This window comes from Ruditapes philippinarum, unplaced genomic scaffold (genome assembly GCF_026571515.1).
Source record: "Ruditapes philippinarum isolate M1 unplaced genomic scaffold, ASM2657151v2 ctg2695_1_1_1_1, whole genome shotgun sequence".
Taxonomy (NCBI): Eukaryota; Metazoa; Mollusca; class Bivalvia; order Venerida; family Veneridae; genus Ruditapes; species Ruditapes philippinarum.
In genome coordinates this window covers 85,790-109,352 of record NW_026863612.1, presented here as the reverse complement: position 1 = coordinate 109,352, position 23,563 = coordinate 85,790, and the positions used below count along the sequence as shown (strand labels likewise).

The following is a 23,563-nucleotide window of genomic DNA, read 5'->3' as shown; positions in this document are numbered from 1 at the left end:
TAGCCTTTTAATTTGGGATATGAAATTAAAAAAAAACCCTTAAAGGCCCATTATGTCCCATAAATGCTTTTACTTTTATTACTCAAAAGCTTTAAATATTGGTGCACTTTTATAGTATCCAAAAATAACTCAATAGCCAATTACCTGAATATTTTTCATTTGTTGCTTTTTGGCAATGAGTACAGTAAAAGTGAATTTTTTGTATGGCAGTCAAAATACTACTTTGATTACATTTTGCTACTTTTATGGCAATTATTTTACATTTATCGCTACTTTTTTATGTAACATACATCTAACATTCTCTAAAACTATTGCTAAAACATTATGAAGTCCGTGTTTGCCTTTTCTGAAGAAATAAAAATTGATTTGTTTCTGAAGCACAATGTGCCTTTAACCAAGGGAACATTACGCCGATGCATTGGTGATCATATTCTTTGAGCTAGGACATCACCATTTAAAGTGCTATTTTTTCAATGATTGGCTATTTTGTTCAGCAGGCGAAACCGGTTATAACTACATGTAAGTGTGAATACACTATTTCTGTATTATAACAATTGGTTTAGGTATTTCTGGAAGGTTTCTTTTTAAATGGAAGACTGACAAAGGCCAATAAGGGTACCTCACCATGCTTTAGTGAGCTAAACATTTCATTATAAATTGCCTTAATTATATATTCCTTCCTTTTTATTGTTCATTAAAGCTGCGTTTATAATATATTGAAAAGGAAAACAACTATCAATAACCAATTTTCATAGATAATAAAATACATGTACTGTATTGACAAATCTCATAAAAAAAACAAAAAAAAACTACTTTAAAAAGGGACGTAACTCCAACGACTTTGAGAATAGTGTCCCTTGTTTTACCACTTTATCTTGTCATGTAATGAACAGGTATTTTAAATTTCATGTTGATACCTTTCAACTTTTTGAAATTATTGTATCAGTATTTGCTTTGACCTTATTAAATGTTTGAATAGTGGAATATATTAAAGATTTTGCATGACAACAACTACGCACAACTTTCAGCTAAAATTATTTAAACTGTATCTTAGAAATTAAAACAAGAACACACAGCAAAATTGCAATATTTTATTACTGTTAAGAAGAATTTTAAACTTCAATTCCAGCATATCAAAAGTCAAATTTCAGGCAAAAAAGTTCTTACGATTTAGCATGAAAAATACACAGCAGAAATCAGAAACCAATTGGAAGTAAAAACAAACAAGGCATCTATTCACAGTTTATAAATTTCACAGCCTCCTGCAAACTTTAATTTCAATCATCTTAACATTTCTTAACTTTAATTTCAAGATAACTTTAAATAAAACACAGAATTAACACTTCTAACATCTGTTTCTTCAATCAAAATTTAATAATCTTAAAACAACATAAAACAAAATTGCTTGCATAAACAATTATATACTGTTAAACAATGTTTTTAACATTATTTAACTAAAAATCTTATATGCAATATTTCTCCCGAAATTGACAACAAGCTTTCTGACATTACTAGCAAACTTTCTGACATTATTAGAATCTATCAGTGACATTACTAACAGTCTTTCATGACATTACTAACAGTTTTTCCTGACATTACTAACAGTCTTTCCTGCCATTACTAGCAGTCTTTCTTGATATTTCTTACATTCTTTTCTGACATTACTAACAGTCTAAGACAGTATTTCCTGTCAATACTAACAGACCAAAGACAGTCTTTCCTGACATTACTAGCAGTCTTTCCTGACATTACAAGCAGTCTTTTATGACATAATAAACAGCATTTCCTGGCGATACTAACATCCTTTCCTGACATTATTAACATTCTTTCCTGACATTAGCCTTTCACGGCATTACTAACATCCTTTCCTGACATTACTAGCAGTCTTTCTTGACATTACCAGCAATCTTTCCTGACATTACTTACAGTCTTTCCTGACATTACTTACAGTCTGAAGATGTTTTCCCTGACATTACTAACAGGCTTCCTGAATTACTTACAGTCACATTATTAACAGCATTCCCTAACATTACTTACAGTCTAAAGACAGTATTTTTTGACATAACTAACAGACTTCTTGAATTAATAACAGGCTTTCCTGACATTACTAATAGTCTCTTTCTGGCATTACTAACAGTCTCTTTCTGGCATTACTAAGAGTCTTTCAGACATTACTTACAGTCTTTATGACATTACTCACAATATTTCTGATATTACTTACAGTATGACAATTCTTCACAACATTATTAACAATATTACAAATGATGCAAATAATAATTCCCGCATTACTTACAATTATTTTGACATTTCAAAAATATTCCCATTATTTCAGCTGCAAACCATCTTCCCAATATTAATCATGCACATATTGATCCCATACTTTAATACATGCACCAACTATATTTATTATCTATATTTCTTTTACAAATTATGGATCATTAATATTTTCTTGGATTTTGTTTCGTGCTCATTACTATTTCTAATTAGATAATGTTTTTAATGTAAAATTCAGTCTTTCATAATCCCTCACCACCCTAAACATCTTTCAATCATTTGTAAGTTTTTAATAGCAAATTTCAAAATATGAACTGATTGAATTAATAGCAAACAGTGCAGACCATGATCAGATAGCATGAATGTGACCACTGATTGTGGTCTGCACTGGTTACTTTATGTGTCCTTAAATCTTGGGGTGGATTCACGACATCTCATCTATAACTTGTCGCTTAATTTATTTTTTTTTTATTTCTTCTGAAATACCACTAGGAAGATTAATGAATTCTTCCCTATATCAAAATTCTTTTTTCTTTTTAAAATAACTTGAATTTAGTTAAACACCGAGTTAAAAATATGACACAGAACCTTTGAATAACAATTAAATTAAAACGCCCATTGTGCTCATTTACATTTATGTCTATATATTTGAGTTTTCTTTTTTCTTTGTTTATATAAATTTTTTGTTTGTAACTGTATATATGTACATTTGATAGAGGCTCATAGGGAAGACTGGGCTCGCCTATGCTGCCTCTTTAAATAAAGTCTTTATTATTATTATTATCAATATTGTCCCAATACAGCAAAAATAACCCCAAAAATAAATAAAATAAAGAAAAAAGAAAACATGTCAGAAGTTTTTAAGCTTTTATTAAATATTCTTTGAAATATATGATAAAAATGAAATCCAACGTTCTCTTTCATAAATACTCTACAAATTTGAGAACAAAATAGTTACTTTCATTCCTGTATTTTTTAATGATCATATCATATGCATACAATAAATATAAAATATTCAGCATTATGACTAAAGCAGAAATTTGTCTCTAGCTGTAGGATTACAGAATTATGTGACATTTACAAATAAAAATATTATCTAATACTCTCTCCGCTACAATAAATTTATATTATCCCCCCAATAAACAATGTTTGACACACAGATTTCTCAGTAAATAGATATTTAAATTACTTGAGTCCTGCTGTTTCATGCAAATAAATTGCCTCCTTAACATTGTTTTAGGAATAAATCAGAAATTTTCTTATGCTGAAATATGCAAATGTGGCATTTACTTTAGGATGTCTCATGCAAATAAATATAATTTTATTAGATACCACAACTTTTGAAATAGACAAAAACCTTGGTCCAAAAAAATTATGTTAAATTTGTTTACAATGAAAACAGTCAGGAATAGAATTAATGTTTTTGCAATTATTTTTGTTATGCCTGATTTATAAAGATAATGTAAACATTTTAATACACTTCTCTGAAAATAACAAGCTGATAACATGATAACAATCAATTGCTAAGTTTCAAGACCAGCTTATTAAGTATTTATACACACAATAATTATGTATGTTAAAGGAACTCCACTGAGATTTCAGGTTTTTATTATAAGGCAGCTAGAAACATCTTTTTAGACATAAGTTCTGGACCAATAACTTGTGGATCAAATTTTTAAAAGATCATTCCCTCAACCTATTTTATAAGAATAATCATTTTAATAATGCAAAATGGCTGAAAAAAACATTTTTCACACAAATTGGCTAAAAATCAAACAAAAATCAATATTCAATTTGATTCTGAGTAAATTTCTTAATCATTCATGGCAGATTTTTCCATTTTAGGTGATTTACCTGATCTATGTAAGAAATATGTTTTTTTTTATGTTTTTGTTTTACCTCAGTGTAGCTCCTTTAATTATTGAGGTTAAAACTAGTCAATTTGTATTCATTTAATAAACACATATTGATAAGTTTTACACAAAACCTTCACATTGTTCTTTCAGATAATATCAAGAGAAGTATTTTCACAGCGCAGCTTGAAAATTCACAGCATTTTTATCTAGCAGTTAAATAATTTTAATCAGCATTATACACAGTTAGTTTTTTTTTTCCCGATAAAAGCGTTTCTCTTTTCAGAACACTGTCTTTTCAGAACACTGTCTTTTCAGAACACAGTAAGGAGTGCAAACACTCCGTACACCAGGCAGCATGGGTATGCTACTAGTAACTGTTGATGATCCATCTCTAGTGCCGACACAAATAACTTAGAGGCTGAAATACTACACCATAGTACTGTCACGGCTGTTAGTACTACACCAACAAGACCCCTGTAAGATAAACACAGAAACATAATTATAACTGGTTAAGAGTACAATTTTCAGGATCCAAATAATGCAAAATTATTTGTCTGTTTCAAATTAATATATTTAATGGTGGAGGCATGGCCGAGTGGTTAACGCGTCAGACTAGTAATCTAATGATCGCTAGCAGCATGGGTTCAAACCCCGTCAGGGGCTTAGTCGTTGTTTCCTAAAAAAAATTGAGCAAGAAACTTTTAACACATTGCTCAGAACTGGTTGGTTCCATGAACGGATTCGAAAGAGTGTTTATAAGCTAATAGCTTCCTACGCAATCAAACTAACATAAATTCTGTATAAACCAAATTAATATATTTATATCATTATCTTTTTCTATCAGTATGTAGAAAGATATGGATTTTATTTTGATATTCTGATAGATCGGTAAAAACACATTTTCTTTTGCAAAAATTTCACTGAATGCAATTTATAACCCCACCAATGGCTTCTGTTGACTTATTAATGGACAGCAGGAAAAGAGAAAATCTTGTGGCGAAATAATACACAGGAAATTGACCTTGATCATTTTATTTAGCAAGAGCACTGCATGAGGCTTTAAAGCTCTTCTATTAAAAGTTCTTAATTTAAAAGAGGGAAAAACTATTGCTTTTGGAATTTTGTCCATTGTCATGATAAGCAAGTATTCCAAGTTTCATGTTGATACCTTTTGAAATGTTTGAATAATGGGCTACAATAAAGATTTTGCATGACTACACAACACCACCGCAATCATAACAGCTTGATTTTTTCATCGAAACAGACGAGCTAAAAATTCCATCATGAAGAGTTTGTTTAAATATGACCTATCAGGTTTAAAAACTGTCAATTCAAAATTCATATAAATTTCAAATTAAAGGGGCATAACTTTGTCACAAAGCAATGAAGAGTTACAAAACTTGACTCAAGTCTAAGCACTCTGTGCCTTTATCAGCAAAAATATACCACTAAAATTTATCTAAAACACAAAACAGCTGATTATTTAAAACCATGCAGATTTAGGTGGCCTTGATGATTATATAATTAACCACAAGAACAGCTGTATTTAATTCACCCAGAAAACTTGAACCATCTAATGAGCATAAAACTTCTAAAGTACCTTCTTGCATTTAATGTACAATAAGATTATTGCCTCTGTTAATTAGCAGATGTTATATTTAATGCTGAAATAATGTTCTTGTTTTCTTTCCCATGAAAGACAAACTAAAAGTGTACACAAATGTTACATTAAATCAGTACCCCTTCCAGATTCATTTCAAATTATCATGAATATTTTGAAAATGTATTTAAAAGTAAAATATTGTGAGGTGAACAAAATATTGCAATCTTGAAATCCACCCAAAATACCAAAAAGATGTCAAAATATGTAAAAAAAACAGCCCTTACTGCGTTAGTAATGCAGTAGAAATATGGTGATTACATACTGGAAAATAGTCTTAAAATGCACATAACATGTAAACTATAACTTGGATGTTGAATCTTTTTACATCTCTTAAAATTTAAGTACATTTTTTTCAATATTAATTTTCTTGAAATATGTTGGCTTATCTGGAGGCATGCAGCTTTAAATCAGCACCCCCCCCCCCCCACTCATGTTGGTTGGTTACTGATGATGAGTGATAAATAAATGTAAAGTATGGATAATTGGTGAATTTAAGTGACAAATACTATCAAAATAACACTATGTCGACGTCCCTCAGGGTAAAAGTGCATATTAGCAATCCGAGAACTGAAAATAACACCAGAGGTGGATACATGTTACCCTTAGAGACTTGATTTTTTCTTTTACTATACCGAACCTACATGCTAATATAATTTTTCACCGCTATGCATTTTTATTACTCATAGAGCCATTTATCATTGATTTTTTTTATTTATCGACCAGGGGAGAGGACTAGAACATTATATTTTCTTAAGTCTATGTAGATTACTTCCCCCTGGGGAATATTGTAAAAAAAATAATTGCCCAGGTGATATTCATTTCCAGGATGATAGATCAAAATAACACCATGTAACATCACATTCAAGGCTATATAGTAAAACGTTTATGTGGGGTATAATAAATGTACATTCTGTTTATTTTTCGTCCTGATAATGGCAGAACCAGTTTTCATTTCTCAATTACTAAATAGAGATTATTTCTAATTATAAAGGGGAGACAATTTTTAAACAAAATAGATAGAACAGGAAAGACATAACAAAGATACTGTAAAAAGCAGAGTGGAGTACTAATTGTAGAGAGAGCTAGCACATTGGGGACAACCAATGAATGATTACTGTATAGAGATCAGGGGAGAGAACTAATGAATAATAGAGTAGGTGGTGGTGGTGGTGGTAGTTTACCCTCTAGAGCATGACATTAAGCCACCATGAATTCAGCACAGCACAGTTAAGCTACCACATCCTTCCTCACCAGGCAGGCTGTTAAGCAGTTTACCATTGTGCCCTCATTTTCACAAGGAATTAAAAATTTCTATACATGCCAGAGCAAATGACCATATAAAGGACTTTATGAATCACTCACAATGAAAAAGACCTGCAATGGCTGGGAATTGAACCCAAATTGCACTCCAATGTTCAACCTATTGAACTAACTGGTTGGTTTACATAGTGTAGGGGAGGTTAAAAAGACTAAATATTCCTGTAGCAAGAACAGGGTGGGAGGGGTCAACTAATAAGCAAAAACAGGGGAGACAATCTGATGAAATGAATAGAGGACAAGGGGTGACAACTTATTATATAAATACTTACTGTAAAGATAAAAGAGCCGATGAGAAAGAGAGGAACACCATGGGTAGTAAACAATACCCCAGTACACTGATGATACACCCGCTGGAAACTCCCGTCATAGACATCAGGTTCAGTAAACAATACATTGCTAGGCAACCAACCACACCAATACCATAGATGTAACCGAAATGAAGTTTTCCAGACTGAAATCATATTGAACAATCTTTGTTAAAGTGTATAAAGCTATATAATTACATGCTGCAAAAATTATTGTTTGAATTTTTTAAAATGAATACTTCCAAAATGCTTGTGTAGTAAATTGCTTTAAAAGTGAATGGCAAAAGCACGATATCATCACTAAACCGATAAACCCTACTTAAAATGGCAGAATGATTATTTGTTCCACAACATTTTACTCTGTTTAAGAACAATATTCATGTGTGTTAAGTAACAGAGACATTCTATCTTACAACTGTTTCAAAAATCAAGCATTATAAGATCATGGAAACAATATAATTTTACTGTTGATTAATTTTATCAGAATATTACAAAAGATAAAGATTTTTATCCTCTTTTAAAGTATTAACATGGCAAACAAAATCCTATGTAGCATGCAGCACAGGAATAAGATGCTGTTATTTTATAAATCTTGTTGCCCCCTACAATTTTTCTACAATAATTATTCTCCCATGTACTTACAAGCATAAGACTGCCTCCAAAAGCCAGACAGAAGACCAGTGGTCCAGCCAGATCTGTGTCCTGCATCAGCTCATGCTGTGTCTGTTTTAATGGGTTCAAAACTGCCATAGTCTGTGAAATAGAAAGAAGAAATTTGATAAAGGGATGTAACTTTTCCTTACACTATCATATTATATCTCTGGAAAGTTGCTTCCCTTTTATAATTTCGTTAATACACATTTTTTTCATGCAATTACATCTGCAGAAGCACATGGTGGCATTTAAAGCCTAAGCCAGCAGGGCCTGCGATTTATTTTATCCAAGGGCTTCTTCATACTTTAATGCACAAAAATAAGGTGCATTAGCCCTCATCTTGCATAAAAGTAAAAATCTGATTTGGTAATTCTGCAATTTGTTATCCATTTTCATATAAAGAAACCATTTTGTCAAATGTTCAATGTGCTAGTGCAATGTCATTTGACAGTTATGTTATGATAATAAAGCTAACAGGGTCACCATTGCAGTAAGTTATTTTTTTTACATAGCGCCAAGGTCACACATGGTAAAAACATGCAACAACAGTATCTGTTAATGCATGTAATTCTTCTCCATTTATGTAATATACTTGCATGGGCAATTTTATGCAAGAATATTTATTAATGCACATCATGAAAAAAGCCTATTTCTTATCTAAACAACTCCCGAGTCCACCCACTGGAACTAACTGATATTCTAGTACTGATTCTTAACCATAAAAAATCTTCCAGGACAAAACTACAGAAATCTCTGACAACATGTTAACGTTATATCACCAACAAATCCAATCCAATTTGCAATGCCATTACTGAAGTCCTATCAGGCAGAAAATAAAAATAGGCAGTTAATAACTAGAACTTTGTAAGTGGCCACTCCATCAATTGACAAGATTGTTTTGAAATGGACAACTCGCACTTAATTGCCAAAAGCATTAATACCTTAAAGTACAATGTGAAAAGTAGGTCACGGTAATTACAAATACAATAAAAAAGTTGATTGAGATGCAATAAAAATATCATAATTCCAGGAAGATATCTATAATGACACTATATAAAATAATAATAATTTCCTTGCAATTATTCTTAAGTGCTTTTAGTCTTCAGACAATAAATCAAAACTGGCAGACACATTGGCTTTCTTATGTACGACAGACATGGTTTTAAATTGACACAGATTTCTGTCATCTACAGATTTTATGTTTTAAATTACATACCCTTGAGACTGTATTCTAAATCATATAAGACTAAAACTTTTCAGGCAGCAATCACGAAAGAACCAAGATTATGATGTAACTAATCTACAACAAAAACTCATATAAACTATAGCTGATAAGGCAAAATCAAAATATGAAGCGATAAGTTGCCAAGTATCATTGAAAATGCATTTCATTATGAGCAATTAACTTAAATTGAAATAATTTGGACAAACTTCAATTCATTGTATAGGTAACTTTTAAGAAAGCAAGAGAGAATTTCTCTGTTCTCTTGTTTTGCCTTAATTAGGCTATTGGTGATATAACTTGTTAACAAATTGGATTTATTTTCTTCATTTGCAATTTAGTTTAAAACACAATATACTCAGATTCAATAATCTCATCACATATTCACTATTATGAAACTTGATCTTGTAATCTTTAATTAGAATGAATATTATTCATTTTTGATGTCAAGTATATTTTTTTCAAGACTTAAGTGTATTTAAATAAGTTAATAAAAAGTCATATAAAACAAACCCAAAACATTATAAGCAATTTAAAAAGCCCAATCATAAGCTATATGGATTTATTCAATTCAATTAATTAATAAAAAAATTTCCCAACCATGTTCATAATCAAGTTGTACATTATAACACTGTTATTTAAGGTATATTAGCATTTTTCCAAACATGCGACCATTTCCTGAGATTCACCACTTCATTAAGAAATCATAGTAACCACAAGATAATTAAATGGTCAATTCCATATAATCCTTAAATTGCTGCCAGGTCAACTCTGCCCATGCAAACTGAATGCAAGTCATCTGTAACCCCAACAAATTAACAACTTGACAGAATATTTCTGATTAACACTGCAGCCTCTGAATAAAGACAGAATTCAATACATGCATTATAGCTATAAATGTGACCCTGTAATCCCCTATATTGGATTCTGGTGCAGCAGGAAATAGAAACCCTAAGTATTCCTTTAGGGAATAGCAAAAATTCCAATCTCTTTTTATGAGATTACAAAGCAGAAGGTCAGGGTGAGTCACTGAAAGATTACACTATTTTCTTAAATTTCTAAGTTTCCAGTTATTCTTGCAGGGCTAAAATTAGTTTATTTTATACTCTGAACTTATTAAAGAATTAATAACTCATCTCTAGAATTTGTAAGAGGGGGGAAACAGATTTAAATCTTATGAAAGGAGATAACTGTCAAAGTTTATTTTGTTATCTTGTTACCAGAAATTCAGAATCATAAGTCACAGCGCACATTTACAAAAAAATAAAAAGAACAGAAAATAAATCTAAATGCTAAATTGTATATAAGAAACTGTTTAAAATTGTTTGAATCTTTGAAACACAGTCAGCCATAGGAAATATCTTTAATAATTTACCAAATTCTTTTAGAACAAAGAACAACGTAATGCTGAAGAACAATTACACATGCAATTACAGAACACAACAAAACATGGACAAGTGAAGAACAATTATTAAGATATGAAGACTTGAAGGGCAGTGAACAACACATGAAGAGTGGAGATAAACATATGAAGAGCAAAGAACACGTATATTAAACAAATAATGATTGAAGGGCATAGAACATTTTTAAACAAGAAGTGCAAAGAACAACACATTAACAGCAAAAATCAACGTATGAACAGAACAGAACCACACAGGAAGACCAAAAAGATCAACACATGAAGAGCAAACAACACAATGGTAAACAAAAACATATTAAAAGCAAAGAACAACACAATTGAAAGCAGAGATCAACATATGAAGAACAAACAACACAAATTTATATCACCAAGAATAAAGAACAACATAATTATAAACAACAAAGAAATGGATAATCATGGAACCTTTTCCAACACCTAGCTTTAACTGTAAACATGTTAATCTTACATTTTCAACATCACAAGCTAATTATGCATCTTAATAACTAGTAACTCATTGACCATTCATTATCAACTGACCACCAGGAATGCCCAATAACCCTTGGGACCAAACAGTCACATGTATAATTAATTGGCTGCCAACTGCAGGCTAGTAGCAAGAAAATAATTTCATTAACAGCCTTAAAAGACAGAAATTCAATCATTTACATGAATGTCTGCATAATTCAATCATTAATTTACATGCTTAATGCTCTTTCTAAACCATTCAAAATATATTAGTTTTCTGTCTCCCAATGTAGTTTGATAATTATAAAAGGTTCACCAGAAAATGGCACACAACATTTTAATAAAGACATCTTTCAAAATAACTTAAACTTTTATGTTGCCTGGTGTCTCAAATCTTAATTCAATAGGTTAAAATTAAAGTCTTAACCCTTTACCACATATATACGCGAAACAACACACTTTCGACCCCCCTCCCTTTTTGGGGCCTCAAATAGTGAAAAAATGTCCTATTTGGGCCCTAAACATAAGTTTTCGTTTGAGCAATGTTGCTAAAAAAATTGAGCACTTTTTCGGCGCCGCCCCCCATCCAAAAGATACATCAGGGGGTTGCCAGAAGGGGGATGTGCCCCCTTCTGTTAGGGGGGGTTTGAAGGGGGGCGGAGTCCCCCTCATCGCCAAGAAAATTTTGGACTTGTGAAAGGCTAAAAATGACCCCAGGTCGACCATAATGTAACGTTTAACCAAAGCTGAAAAGCCTTTGACTCTATCTCAATCCCTTGAGAAGTTGCAGCACTTTGAAATAAATTTTGATGGAAAAAATCGAGGCAAAATAGTGATTTTTGGCAATTTTGAGATGTCCCCTCGTTGCCATGGTAACAGGAATTTTAAGACTGAGCATGTCGTTACAAAGGCAATGGTCCAGTCAACATTTGTGCCAAGTTTGATTAGTATTGAAGCATTTTTCATAGTTTCATAGTAGTTTGAACTTGTAACAGGAGGCTTTTCAGTGAAAACGGCCATTTTTCACAATATGCTCATGGGGGAAAGGGTTAACGTATTTTCTACAGTGAAAATTATATTTAAGATACTTCAGTTTCAATACTATATATATAAAACAATTCTAAATTTGTTTGTGAAAATATCCAATAATCAATATAATGATTATAACAGTCATTAAAGCATTTTCAGCTTAATTTGCATTCATTCTGTTATTGCTTTAAGTTATGGAAAGTGCATGATCTATGATTTCCTTTGATTGTATGTAAAGATGATCTCAATGTGGCTCCAATTTGATAATTAGTGCATACAAGTTTCTTTTCAACTGACAATGACAAATGGGTAAAAGCCTCAATGGCCAGATGGCCAGAATCATTTATAATATTTCTATTTCTCACTATATTTGCCAACTAAAAGGCTTTTTAGCATGGAATGAATTGGACATCCTTGGAGTCTTAAACATTCATTCATTGATTTATTTATTGCTTTTTAACAATTATTTGTCAATGAAAAAAAAACACACAAAGAAACTGAAATTAATACCCTGAATTAGCTTTCAAAAGCATATCATTAGCAATATCTATCAATTTTTAAAATTCAAATTAAAGAAATGTCGTAAATGTTTACATTTATCAAAAACTACTAAGTCAAATTTAAATACTCTCCAAACTTAACTTCATAGTCAGGCTTTTCAAACAGAAGGGGAATGGGTATTTAAAAGGTATTCATTAAATAGCTGACATTTCTTATTTATTCTGTAGTTTAATTAATTATTCAACTAAACTATGTTTACAAATGTTTCATTGTGTTTTCATTGGGGAACATTTTCACAAGCCAAACATACTGGGATCAACTAGTATTTGTTAAGCCAAAATCTGTTTGACAGCTTCTAAAATCTGTTTAATCTAGGCTCCTCATTTATTGACATTCAGGCTACATCAAAGGTGTACCATAATGTTCAGATAATATCAAAATGCATCAGTGTTTGATTTAGAAATATTTAACCAACTAGAAATTAAGTGTGCATGATATTGTTTGTTCATAATTTGACAAACAAATTTGAAATTAACAAAATTTTAATGATCATTTTAACCATGAATTCTTTATATATTTTACTGTAACTGTATAATCAGACAAATAATAAAGCAATTTAACTGTTGAGTGATGTGAAAGATCTACATGCAGACACATTTATTACAGAATTAACAAAACAAAATTTATTTACATAATACTTGTAGAAAAAGAAAATAAACATGAAAATACATATACCATTAAAAATGGAAGATTTTTTTATTATCATTCATTTATATATCACAACAAGCAGTGTAACAAACAACTTATCTTGAAATGAAAATCTAAAAGCTACAATAAAGCTAGAGCAGTGGAGACAGTTCAAAGCAAGAGAATAAACATCAAACTGACCATACCCAGACAACCTTAACACCATGTTTACGATAAAATAATCCAATCCAATTTACAATGCCATTGGTGCCGAAAATCAGAATTGACAACAATAAAGACAAACTTAGAGTTAGTGCCATACATTTAATTGCCAAGATTAGCAAGATGGACACATCTTTAAAGGAATGAATTTGTTTACAACAAATATCTGATGAAAATTCCAAATTATAATATTAATAACTAGACAAGGCTTTGCTTGTATTTTACACTGAACAGCTACTGTGAAATCTTGCTGGCATGAAAATTTGCCCAAATGACATAAAAAGTAGTTAAATTAACTACCAACGCTATTTGTTTTAAAGAATCTCAATATGTAAAATAAAAGAACAAACTAAATAATTATTGTACCCCTCAGTATTGAAAAGTGGCGGAATGGATGAGTGGTTAAAGCGTCCGACTTTCAAAGGATCGCCACATATGTTTAGTCCTTGTCACTCTGGGGCAAGAGAAAGAAAATTTACATGATTCACAAGTTTAGCTTCCTACACAATCAAACTTAACTAAATCCTGTACAAAATTAAATGCCCCTGAGGTTCCGCATTCAAGAATACACCTCAAGTTATCCATCAGAATTAGCCGGAACCTCACCATATAATGATATTATGACAGCTTCATTGTGGCTTTAAAACCAACTCAAATAAAAATGATTAACAGTCTGTTTCTCCTGAAATGTAAATCTAATCAAGCTAAGAAAATTAGTAATGATCGCTGTCCATGCAAGGCTAGAGAAATAAGACATCTAAATGATCAAACACAGGAAACCCTAAACACCATGTTTATGGTCAACAAATCCAATCCAATTTGCAATGCTATTAGTGGAATGCTTCCAGGCAGAAGAAGTTACATACATCAGGCAAACAATCATGACTACTTTTTAACATGATATTAACCATGATTTATCTACAAAATTGCTGCAAAATGGGCTTTTAAAAGTCCTTTCACAACACAATACAGCAACTTACTTCAGAACTAATAATATTTTGGGTTTTCCCCGCTAATCCGGAAATTATTTTTACAGTAACAGGCTGTAACAAAATTGGAACTTATTACAATGCTATTTAAAATACTGGCTATATGTTTTTGTTTGAAGACTAAATGAGTATCATAAAGTATTTAGAATTTATTTAGGTTGATTATGATCATAATTGGTATTTTGTGTAAGACTATAACAACTTAAGTAACTCAAGTAAAAACAGCCCTTTATTATAAAGATGCTGACTAAAATAATTATTATGATAATATTTACCAAGAAAAAACAAAGAAAAAACTACTGATTAACTGCACAAATTTCCGAGGCTGAAACTTCATCGAAGGAATTTCCTATGGATGACAACTTGCTGACCTAACTTTCTCATTTCTTATTTCTGACTGACCAATCAATATCATTTAATGACAAAAGAGAAACAGGAGTTTTTACATGATTATCCGACAATGAAGAACAAATTGATTTGGTCATCCTTTCAAGTAATCATGCCAAAAAAAGTGATACAAATTGATTAGATTTCTGTAGTGAAAATCATCATAAGAGTGATAATTGAAATAGGCAATGAAACAAAATTACTTTCGTCCCTATTTTCGTCTAAAATAATATCATATAATAATAACTCATAACCAGTCTTTTAACCCTGAGCTTACTGAATGTTTTAAATGGACTTGTCCAGCAACCATTTTTGGAACTATTTTTTGTTTGATTGGGTTTTATGCCGCAGCAACACAATATAGGTCATAATTGGGGACTGTCCGGCTATACTGGTGAAGGAAGACCTGAAGTGCTAAATCTCTGTGCATTATTTCAGATATGAACCTGAGTAGAACAATTGGCATTTCGTAAGATAACTGGATAGCAAAATTCTTCACATGAAAGAATCAAAAGTCCCTGTCTTGATATTTTTGGACCTGTCCATTATAAATTTTGGGGATATCAAGATGAAAATAAGAAGTTCCTCAGCCAACAGTTAACTGACAGATATGTGCATGCTGGCCTGGCTCTTAGATAAAACTGGAGTAATACTTAAATGACAAAAGTAAATCAATTGTGGTTCCATCAGGTAATAGGTTAGATATAAGTAAAGAAATATTAAACCACCACATTAATACAAAATTTGTATTCATATCTAAAAGCAGTTCATTTGTTATATAGAACAAAAACATTCTTGGTAAATATTCTGACCCTTTTAAGAGAGACACAATAATCATAAATGGAATCTAAATAAAATCATAAAGTAACCCCATGATCAATCTGTTGGTTTCCTGAGCAGAAAATAGGAAAATATAATGCCCATTTAGGATTAATAAAACTTCTGATTTATGTCTAGAGGATTATGAACCCCAACTTCTTTAATCTTATACAAAGGCTTTCATGCCATTCTTTCTATATCTCTGAATAAATATTCCCAGGAATTCTGCTTTATTGCAGTATCTCAACATATTACAAAATTAATAAATCATATTGAGAGCTGCAGCAGGAAGAATAATGTCAATGTTAATATCACAGCCTTTATGTCAATGTCTCCTTCATTGTTTGAAGAATGAAAGTAGCAAAACTTTATATTGTATTATTGAACCCTTCTATCACTATAAACCACTTAAAATTGACTTGCCCTAATTCGAATTTTAAAGTGTCCTTTGTTAATATGTGAGGGATTATTGTTATATGCAAATGCCGAAATTTTAAACAGGCACCAGAATTATGAAGTCTGGTTACACAAGTCCCCAATGCTAAGTGATCGTAGCCTGATTTTGTCATTTTAATATTGCCAATTATCTGAATATTGAAATCAAATTATAAAATTTTTCTACAGATAATTAAATATTATTATAAAACCTATTTGGTGTTTTGTTTGCATTTCAGGACGAATACTTCAGCAAAAACTTTATGAAAATAAATGTGGCTGCTCAGAATTTCGTTCCTGTCAGCAAAGCAAGAAGACGTTTTGGACCCCAACGAGCCTATATTCCACATAACACAACATGACCTGGAAATGAGCAAGGACCAGATGGTTGTATTGCTGTATCAGCAAAAACGTTTTTCCAGCTTTACTGGTAGGTGAAGACCTCAATGCACAAATGGGCACCCAAGTCTAAGAACCACTGATGTTCCATAACCTAGCATGATAGCTTCCTCACATGAAAGAATCCAAAATCTATGTAAAAACAGCAGTGAGTGGTAGGTGGTTTACAAGACAAAGGCCTTAAAACACTCAGCCACTGACACCCCATTAACACACACCAGTATATATTTACTAATATATAATTATGATTTAAATAAAACAGCACCGGACAGAATTTTAAATGAATTATTTTCAATAGCACTGTTAAAGCATATTTTTCTCTTTTTTTCCCCTCATAAAAAAAAAATTCTCATTTATTCTGAAGTTTTATAAATTTAACCTCTGAGGTAAATTCAATTTTAAATGCCTCAATTTACAATAGTATAATGAGAGTTTCAAACAGTAGAGAATGGGTAGTTTAAAACCTATTCAATTACGATGAATGAGGTTTCCTATTAATAAACTGTTATTTTGTAAATTATAATAGCTCCAGTTATTATGTACAAATGTATAAATCATTGTCCTGAAAATAAATCACTCATGAAAGCCAAAATATTCAAACATCAAAAAACTAATATTAATTTTGCATGACCATGTTGCGACTGCCTAAAAATTTAAATGTGCTATAAGTTTTGTTAAAGCTAAAGCACCTTTAGGTCCAGGACGGAGAGATTATATGCAACAGAATTTGAATGACACATTTTTTTATCAGCCTGTTGCTAGTGTATCTTATTAAAGTTCTAATGTTTATAAAAACTGTTCCCTTAAAACAGCATTAAAGGTCATCTTACATGACCAAAGACTTCATTATAAATACACATTATGGGGTATATATAAACAACTTAATAAACTTTGCATTTCTAAAGTTTACTATAATTATTTTGTATGTTATATTTTGGGAAAACTTTCAGGGTATTTATACATACACACTGTTATAAACACATCTAAGCTCCATCTGGTATGATAACATAAATGATGGTGGTCTCTCTTAAGCAACTCTGAGAAGAACAATATGTTACTAAAAATTCTAAAAACTTCCCTATTGAACATAGGACCGAAAGTGTGTATTATTATGCAATAAAATCACTGTTTACGTTTTATATTTAGACATGTGACTTTATCATTATACATGTGACGTAACCACTAGAAATGCGATGCACTGAAAAAAGTACGAAAACAAATCAGTTGCAATTTAGCTTAATAAATGGTATGGCAGCATTTATTTGTTTATTTTATTTAATCGAAATAAAATATCCAAAGCGGTGATTTTTAATGCCTGATAAAATTACTGTTTGTCATTTGGATGCGCATCATTATATACGAATACCAAACAGTGATTTTATTTAGCGATAAAATCACTGTTTGGGATACTTTATTTCTTAAACAAAATGATTTCCCCTGTGAAATAGTGTTCTTGAAATCATGAACTTTTCAATACATTTAAGAACAGTTCATGAACTGGTCCTAAACAGTTCATAATGATTGTTCAAGAACTTATGTTCATGAACAGTTCTTCAAGCTTGTTCATGAACTGTTCATTGACATAAAAAGAACAAAACCGAATTCTTTAAAGGTTCATGAACTTAGGATCATGAATTATTGAAGAACTTTTGATGAAAACCATGGGTTCATGATTTGTCCTTTAATAATGTCACAAACTATTGAAGAACTTTTGATGAAAACCATGAGTTCATGATTTGTCCTTTAATAATTGCTGAAATAGAAATGATTACTGCTCAAGAACACTTGATGAACTAAATACATTGGTTAATGAATTTCTGAAGAACTTTTGATGAAGACCATGTGTTCATGATTTAATTGTTATTAAATAACTACAGAAATAGAATGATAACTTGTCAAGAAAAGATATAGACCTGGGTAGATTAGCACAGGCCCAAAACATTTTTTTGCATAAAATAAAGACATCAGTATTTTTTTTTATTGCTTGACCATGGAAATTCAATCAGTCACTTCTTTAATAAAATTCCCCATTTTTTACTCAACCAACTCATCTATCTATATATTGGATACTTATACTGACGTAGCAACACAAATTTTTTGGAAACTATGGTAGCTTTGTTTGAAATGCAAGTGCCTGTTGGGCTTAAAATAACACGGGAAAGTCAAAGACCGGGCCCGCGAAGCGGGTCCAGGCTTTGGCTTGCCCGGCTATAGACTACAAAAATATACTGTATAGAATTCTATACCTATCAATGAAATTTTCAGTGTCAGTTCTAGTCGGGCGCCGCCATTTACAATGTTACTCAATGATAATAGGCGGGGTATTCCGATAACGGAACAAATCTCAACTTTTCGGATAAAAGATAATTGTAGAGTATTCCGAGTGAAAACGGAAGCGGTGCATGTAATACCGAATGACACCTTTAAAACGGAAAGAATGAAAGGAATTTTTAACGACTTCCCCGTTCATAGGCTTTGCCTAATTTCATATTAGGTTTGTGAAATAAAATTTGTAGGCCTCAATGTTTTAATTGAAATTATTCAGTCATTGTCATACATGCCATAACGTCCCGTGTCCGCGACAATCCCGGAAATAAGGTGTCTGTCCCGGAGATGATTTATGTCCCAGTAAAAAATCTAAAATAATCTACATTGAAGCAAGAAATTTTACTTTTTTATATAATTTTATTGTCAAGTTTTTGTAAACTTATCTAGAACGCTAATAAGGAACAATTATCCCCTAAGTGGCCTAACAGCTTTGCAATGGTGACACTTATCCTTTGATTGGTATATCAACGTGCCCCTTCCAAATAACAATTATCGGCAATAATTTTGATCAAATAAAAGATTAATTACCCCAGTGAAGGTGTCATACACTGGCCAACTGGCCATTATAAATTAAATTTTATTAGTGGTCAAACACCGTGAAAAATACGCGCTAAATATGAGGTGATAAAATCTACAAGATTCAGTGAATGTTTCAGGTAAAGGACATGGCTCATTGTCATTACTTAACATATCTTCATTCTATTCTGTGTCTGATTGAATTAACGATGCCTAAGTACTTTAAAAGATAGAAAAACTGTTAATAATTATTGACATTCTGACTTTGTTTATGGTGTCATTAAATTTGCAAGTTGTAATTACCGGTAATAGGGCCTATAGGCTGTATGCCACTATATAATTTGAAAAAAATACGTTTGCTGATCGATGCCCCACCTTCAAATGAAAAGTGTCTCGGAAATGAGTCTAAAAATTATGGCATGTATGGTCATTGTATTGACGGCAAAAACAACGGAATTACACGAAATTATGAGAATCGAGCACATGTTGCTGACGTAGTACACTGGTTTATTGCGTAGTACACAGATTTATTACGTAGTACACAGGTCTATTAAGCGCGCAATATTCAATATTCAAAGACGGCAAAAACTTCGTCTCATATCTAATATCATCTCCCCAATAAAGACATACAACAAGAAAAGTGAAATTGCTCAAGCAAATTATCAGAAGAAGACCTTCAAAGCTGCAATCGGTGAAATTCACTGTGAGTATTATCATAAATGCACCCGTTCATTTTTTTTCAAACAGAGCCGGCGTGTTTATGACTCCTCCAAGAAAAAAATGAAGAGTCTATAATTATTTTAATGAACTTTCTTCACTTCTAAAAGCATTATTTTGTAACAATTTGCCGACTGTAACAATAGAAATAATAATTGTATTTCCAGCTCATTCTTAGTTACAGTTTAGATACTTCAACCTTACTGGAAATATTGCGTAAACGGACATTTGTCACATATTTTCGCGACCCGTTTTTATTTATTTCTTTGTTGTTGAACAGGATCAATATAAAATGAATCAAAAACAAAGCATCGTTGAAGATTGAACATGGTTCTGCTTCCCTGCAGGAAATTATTTGCTAATGCCTTCTAAAAGATAGAATCTAGTTTAAAATAGTTTTTTGAAAAATGCATGGCAGCAAGTCTTTTTTATCCCCAGACAGTTCAACACCCTGGTATGCTGACAGTTCACTACCTTAGCCAATTTTCCTTTATATCAGAAAAAAGTTTTTCATAAAGAGACAATATTTTTATATCACCATTAATTTATGTAGTTTTATAATGGAATATGATCAACAAGGAAAATAACACATGACTGACTGTATTTTTAAAGCAAATAAGATACATCCAAAATTTTAATTGGAACAGAAATCACGTTTTCTGTTGTTGTTTTTTTTTGTTGTTGTTGTTTTTTTGGGGGTGTGTTGGATTTAATCTCTCTATATATATAATATTATAGGTCCTGCTGACAGTGTCAAATGTGAAAGTGCATCGAAAATGCAGGAACTGCTGGGGGTTGTGTGGTTGAGGCTAGATCTGACGGGTAAGCAATATAGTTGAGGTTACAAGGACCCAATTTTACAATTGTCTACAGTAGAACCAGATATTTTTGCATGGCAAAATTCCTAGAATTTTAATTCAGTCTAATTTCACTAGTATTAAAATTCGCATAATTAGCATTTTCTACTTAAATATTAATGAAAAACTTATATACCCTGATATCGAGGTATAAAAATAGGTTTGAAGGGTACTATGGAAACGCATTTTTTCGTAACATTTGTGTGATGTTAAAAACTGTCATTTCAAACACAAGACGTTATATTGTTTTTTTTTTTGTTGTTATTTCCAAACTAGATGGGAGGATGAGTGCAGAAGCCTGCGTAGAAAGATTCGACGCATGGAGGAGCCAATTACTGCTTTAGAGAGTCAGAATACAAAAGTGGAGGACCCCGAATTATAAGCTGTGGAACATCTTAGTGATACTCAAGAAGTCTTGGTTACAATAGCAAAGACTATCTTCACTGTGGAGGAACTTAGAACCCACTCTAGGACTGGAAAGATGACCAATAAGTGTAAGGATTCCCCGAGACCACCACTTGAACCCTCGAAACTCAGCAATCTTGAAAGACTAGTGAGGAGGAAAACCGGTGTATCAAAAGAAGTATTTAATAAAAAACTAGAGACTTTGCAAAAGGTCATCAGAAGGAAATAAATCACAAAATAAGTGAAACATTGGAAACTGTTCTAATTTCAAGTTCTTGATTTTTGCACTTTTGAAAATCAGCAAGCTGTATTGAAGAAACTATTTCTTAGTTCTTGTTAAACAAAGATGTGTAGTTTTTAAATTTTACAAGCAGTTTTACATGTTTGTGGTTTACTTTTGAACAATATAACTTAGAGCTTATGTTGAGTACATATTGTTTAGACTTGTCAGTCCGCAAATTGATTGGTATCATCTGTCTGCTCTGTTCTTGCATTTTTCATGAATGTGAAATAATGTAAATGTAGTTTAGGAACTGTTCATGAACTGTAGTTCTTGAACTGTTCTTGTACTTTTCGTGAAGATAAAATGGCACAATGAATTTGCACTGGAAAAAGTGCTAGAAAAGTTCATGTAGAGGTAAAATTCATGAACAGTTCATAATTTACTGTAAGTGAACAGTTCATGAGCATTTCATTGCATTTTGTTCAAGAACAGTTCATGAAATGTTCATGTTTTATTGAGTCATGAACTGATCAAGAACATGGGACAGTTCAAGAACTAGGTGTCCTCTGAACTTTTCAAGAATTTGTGCCATTTTGTCTTCATGTACATCCCATGAACTATTCATGAATCTAGGTCATGAACTAGAATGAATACTTCATGAATTATTCATGAACTGTAAGCATTCATTTCACAGGGGTTAAACTATGTTGTTTTGTGTACTAGGCTTGCTGTTGTTTTCCAATCAAAGACTCATGCTTGTTAAACAAACATGAGACCAACTGGACACATGCTGACTGCTAAAGTCAGATCGAAAACAATGATCTCCATAATTTAAAATTTCGAGACAAAAAAAAACAAGAAAAAAAATCTTAATTTATTTCATTATTTTTTCAAATCTTAGTATTCATTTTTTCTGTATTCAAATAATCAGTTCTCTGTTTCCAAAATTCATATAACAATTCCTTGCCCTAGATTAATTTTCCTTATTGCATTTAATGGTTTGGCATTTGTATGATAACTCTGACATGAATGTCTGACATAAAACCTCTTATGGTCATAAAAATTCCATCAGTAAAATAGAAAGGACTCCTGTGTAATAGCCATCTGTCTCCGAATTTCTTTACAGATTCTTAAATTTCATGACAATAGCTTACAAAATAATCACCATAAGCATCTTGCACTTATAACTCCAAAAAGCATGATAAAATGGAGATTAAAGTGGAGAATGCATATATATATTAAATGTAAAATTTCCATTTTTATTACCCTCTGGTGGATGAAGTTATAAGCTAATTAAGACATGTAATGGAAGGATTTTTGAAATGTCTGGAATTGTCCTATTATGTGTCATTGACATTTGCTAGAGATGAAAAAACTAAAAGTGCTATATGCTTACATGATACCATCATTATTGTCATAATCATCATCATCATCACAATTTATGAGTACAACAAAGAGAAATTGGTCAAAAAAATTAAAGTCTTTATGTATTTTTAACTAGAGATACAAAGAAATGATATTTTCACTGTTATCATTACTGACTTATAATGTCAAAGAAATTGACTCAATTTTCATAAAACATTTTTGATAATTTAAGAGAAATCCATTAATGTTAAACTGACACAATTGATATCAATAAAAACCACAGCAGCCATTATGAGACAACAACAAATCTGGCCAACTATGTTAAAGAAGTGGTAAGCTTCATTCTTTTGTCAAAGTGACCCGACATAGATCTCAAAACATTAACACAATGCCTGATGGACAAGAAGACCAATCCAATTTACAAAGCTGTTGGTGAAATTCTTCTGGGCAGAAAATAGAAATTGACAGAATAATAACAGAATTTCTAACTCTGACTTCAATCTCA

The 23,563-nt window shown here is 31.5% G+C and overlaps 1 protein-coding gene and 1 long non-coding RNA gene across 4 annotated transcripts in view; one reads left to right on the top strand and one right to left on the bottom strand.

Moving 5' to 3' along the window:
• Window positions 1-3,228: 3,228 nt before the first annotated feature.
• LOC132722701 (protein YIPF5-like) overlaps window positions 3,229-23,563 on the bottom strand; it is a 91,206-nt gene continuing 70,871 nt past the window's right edge. For all 3 annotated transcript variants that reach the window (XM_060707224.1, XM_060707225.1, XM_060707223.1), the window contains 3 exons: window positions 8,061-8,171; window positions 7,383-7,564; window positions 3,229-4,604 (listed from right to left, as the gene is read on the bottom strand). In XM_060707224.1, the coding sequence (XP_060563207.1) occupies window positions 4,442-4,604; window positions 7,383-7,564; window positions 8,061-8,171 (456 nt within the window). In that variant the 3' untranslated portion in view covers window positions 3,229-4,441. The remainder of the gene's footprint in view (window positions 4,605-7,382; window positions 7,565-8,060; window positions 8,172-23,563) is intronic.
• Window positions 19,884-22,388, top strand: LOC132722698 (uncharacterized). Its single transcript, XR_009624649.1, has 3 exons — window positions 19,884-20,194; window positions 20,947-21,030; window positions 21,342-22,388. It is a non-coding gene; the product is annotated as an uncharacterized LOC132722698 (long non-coding RNA).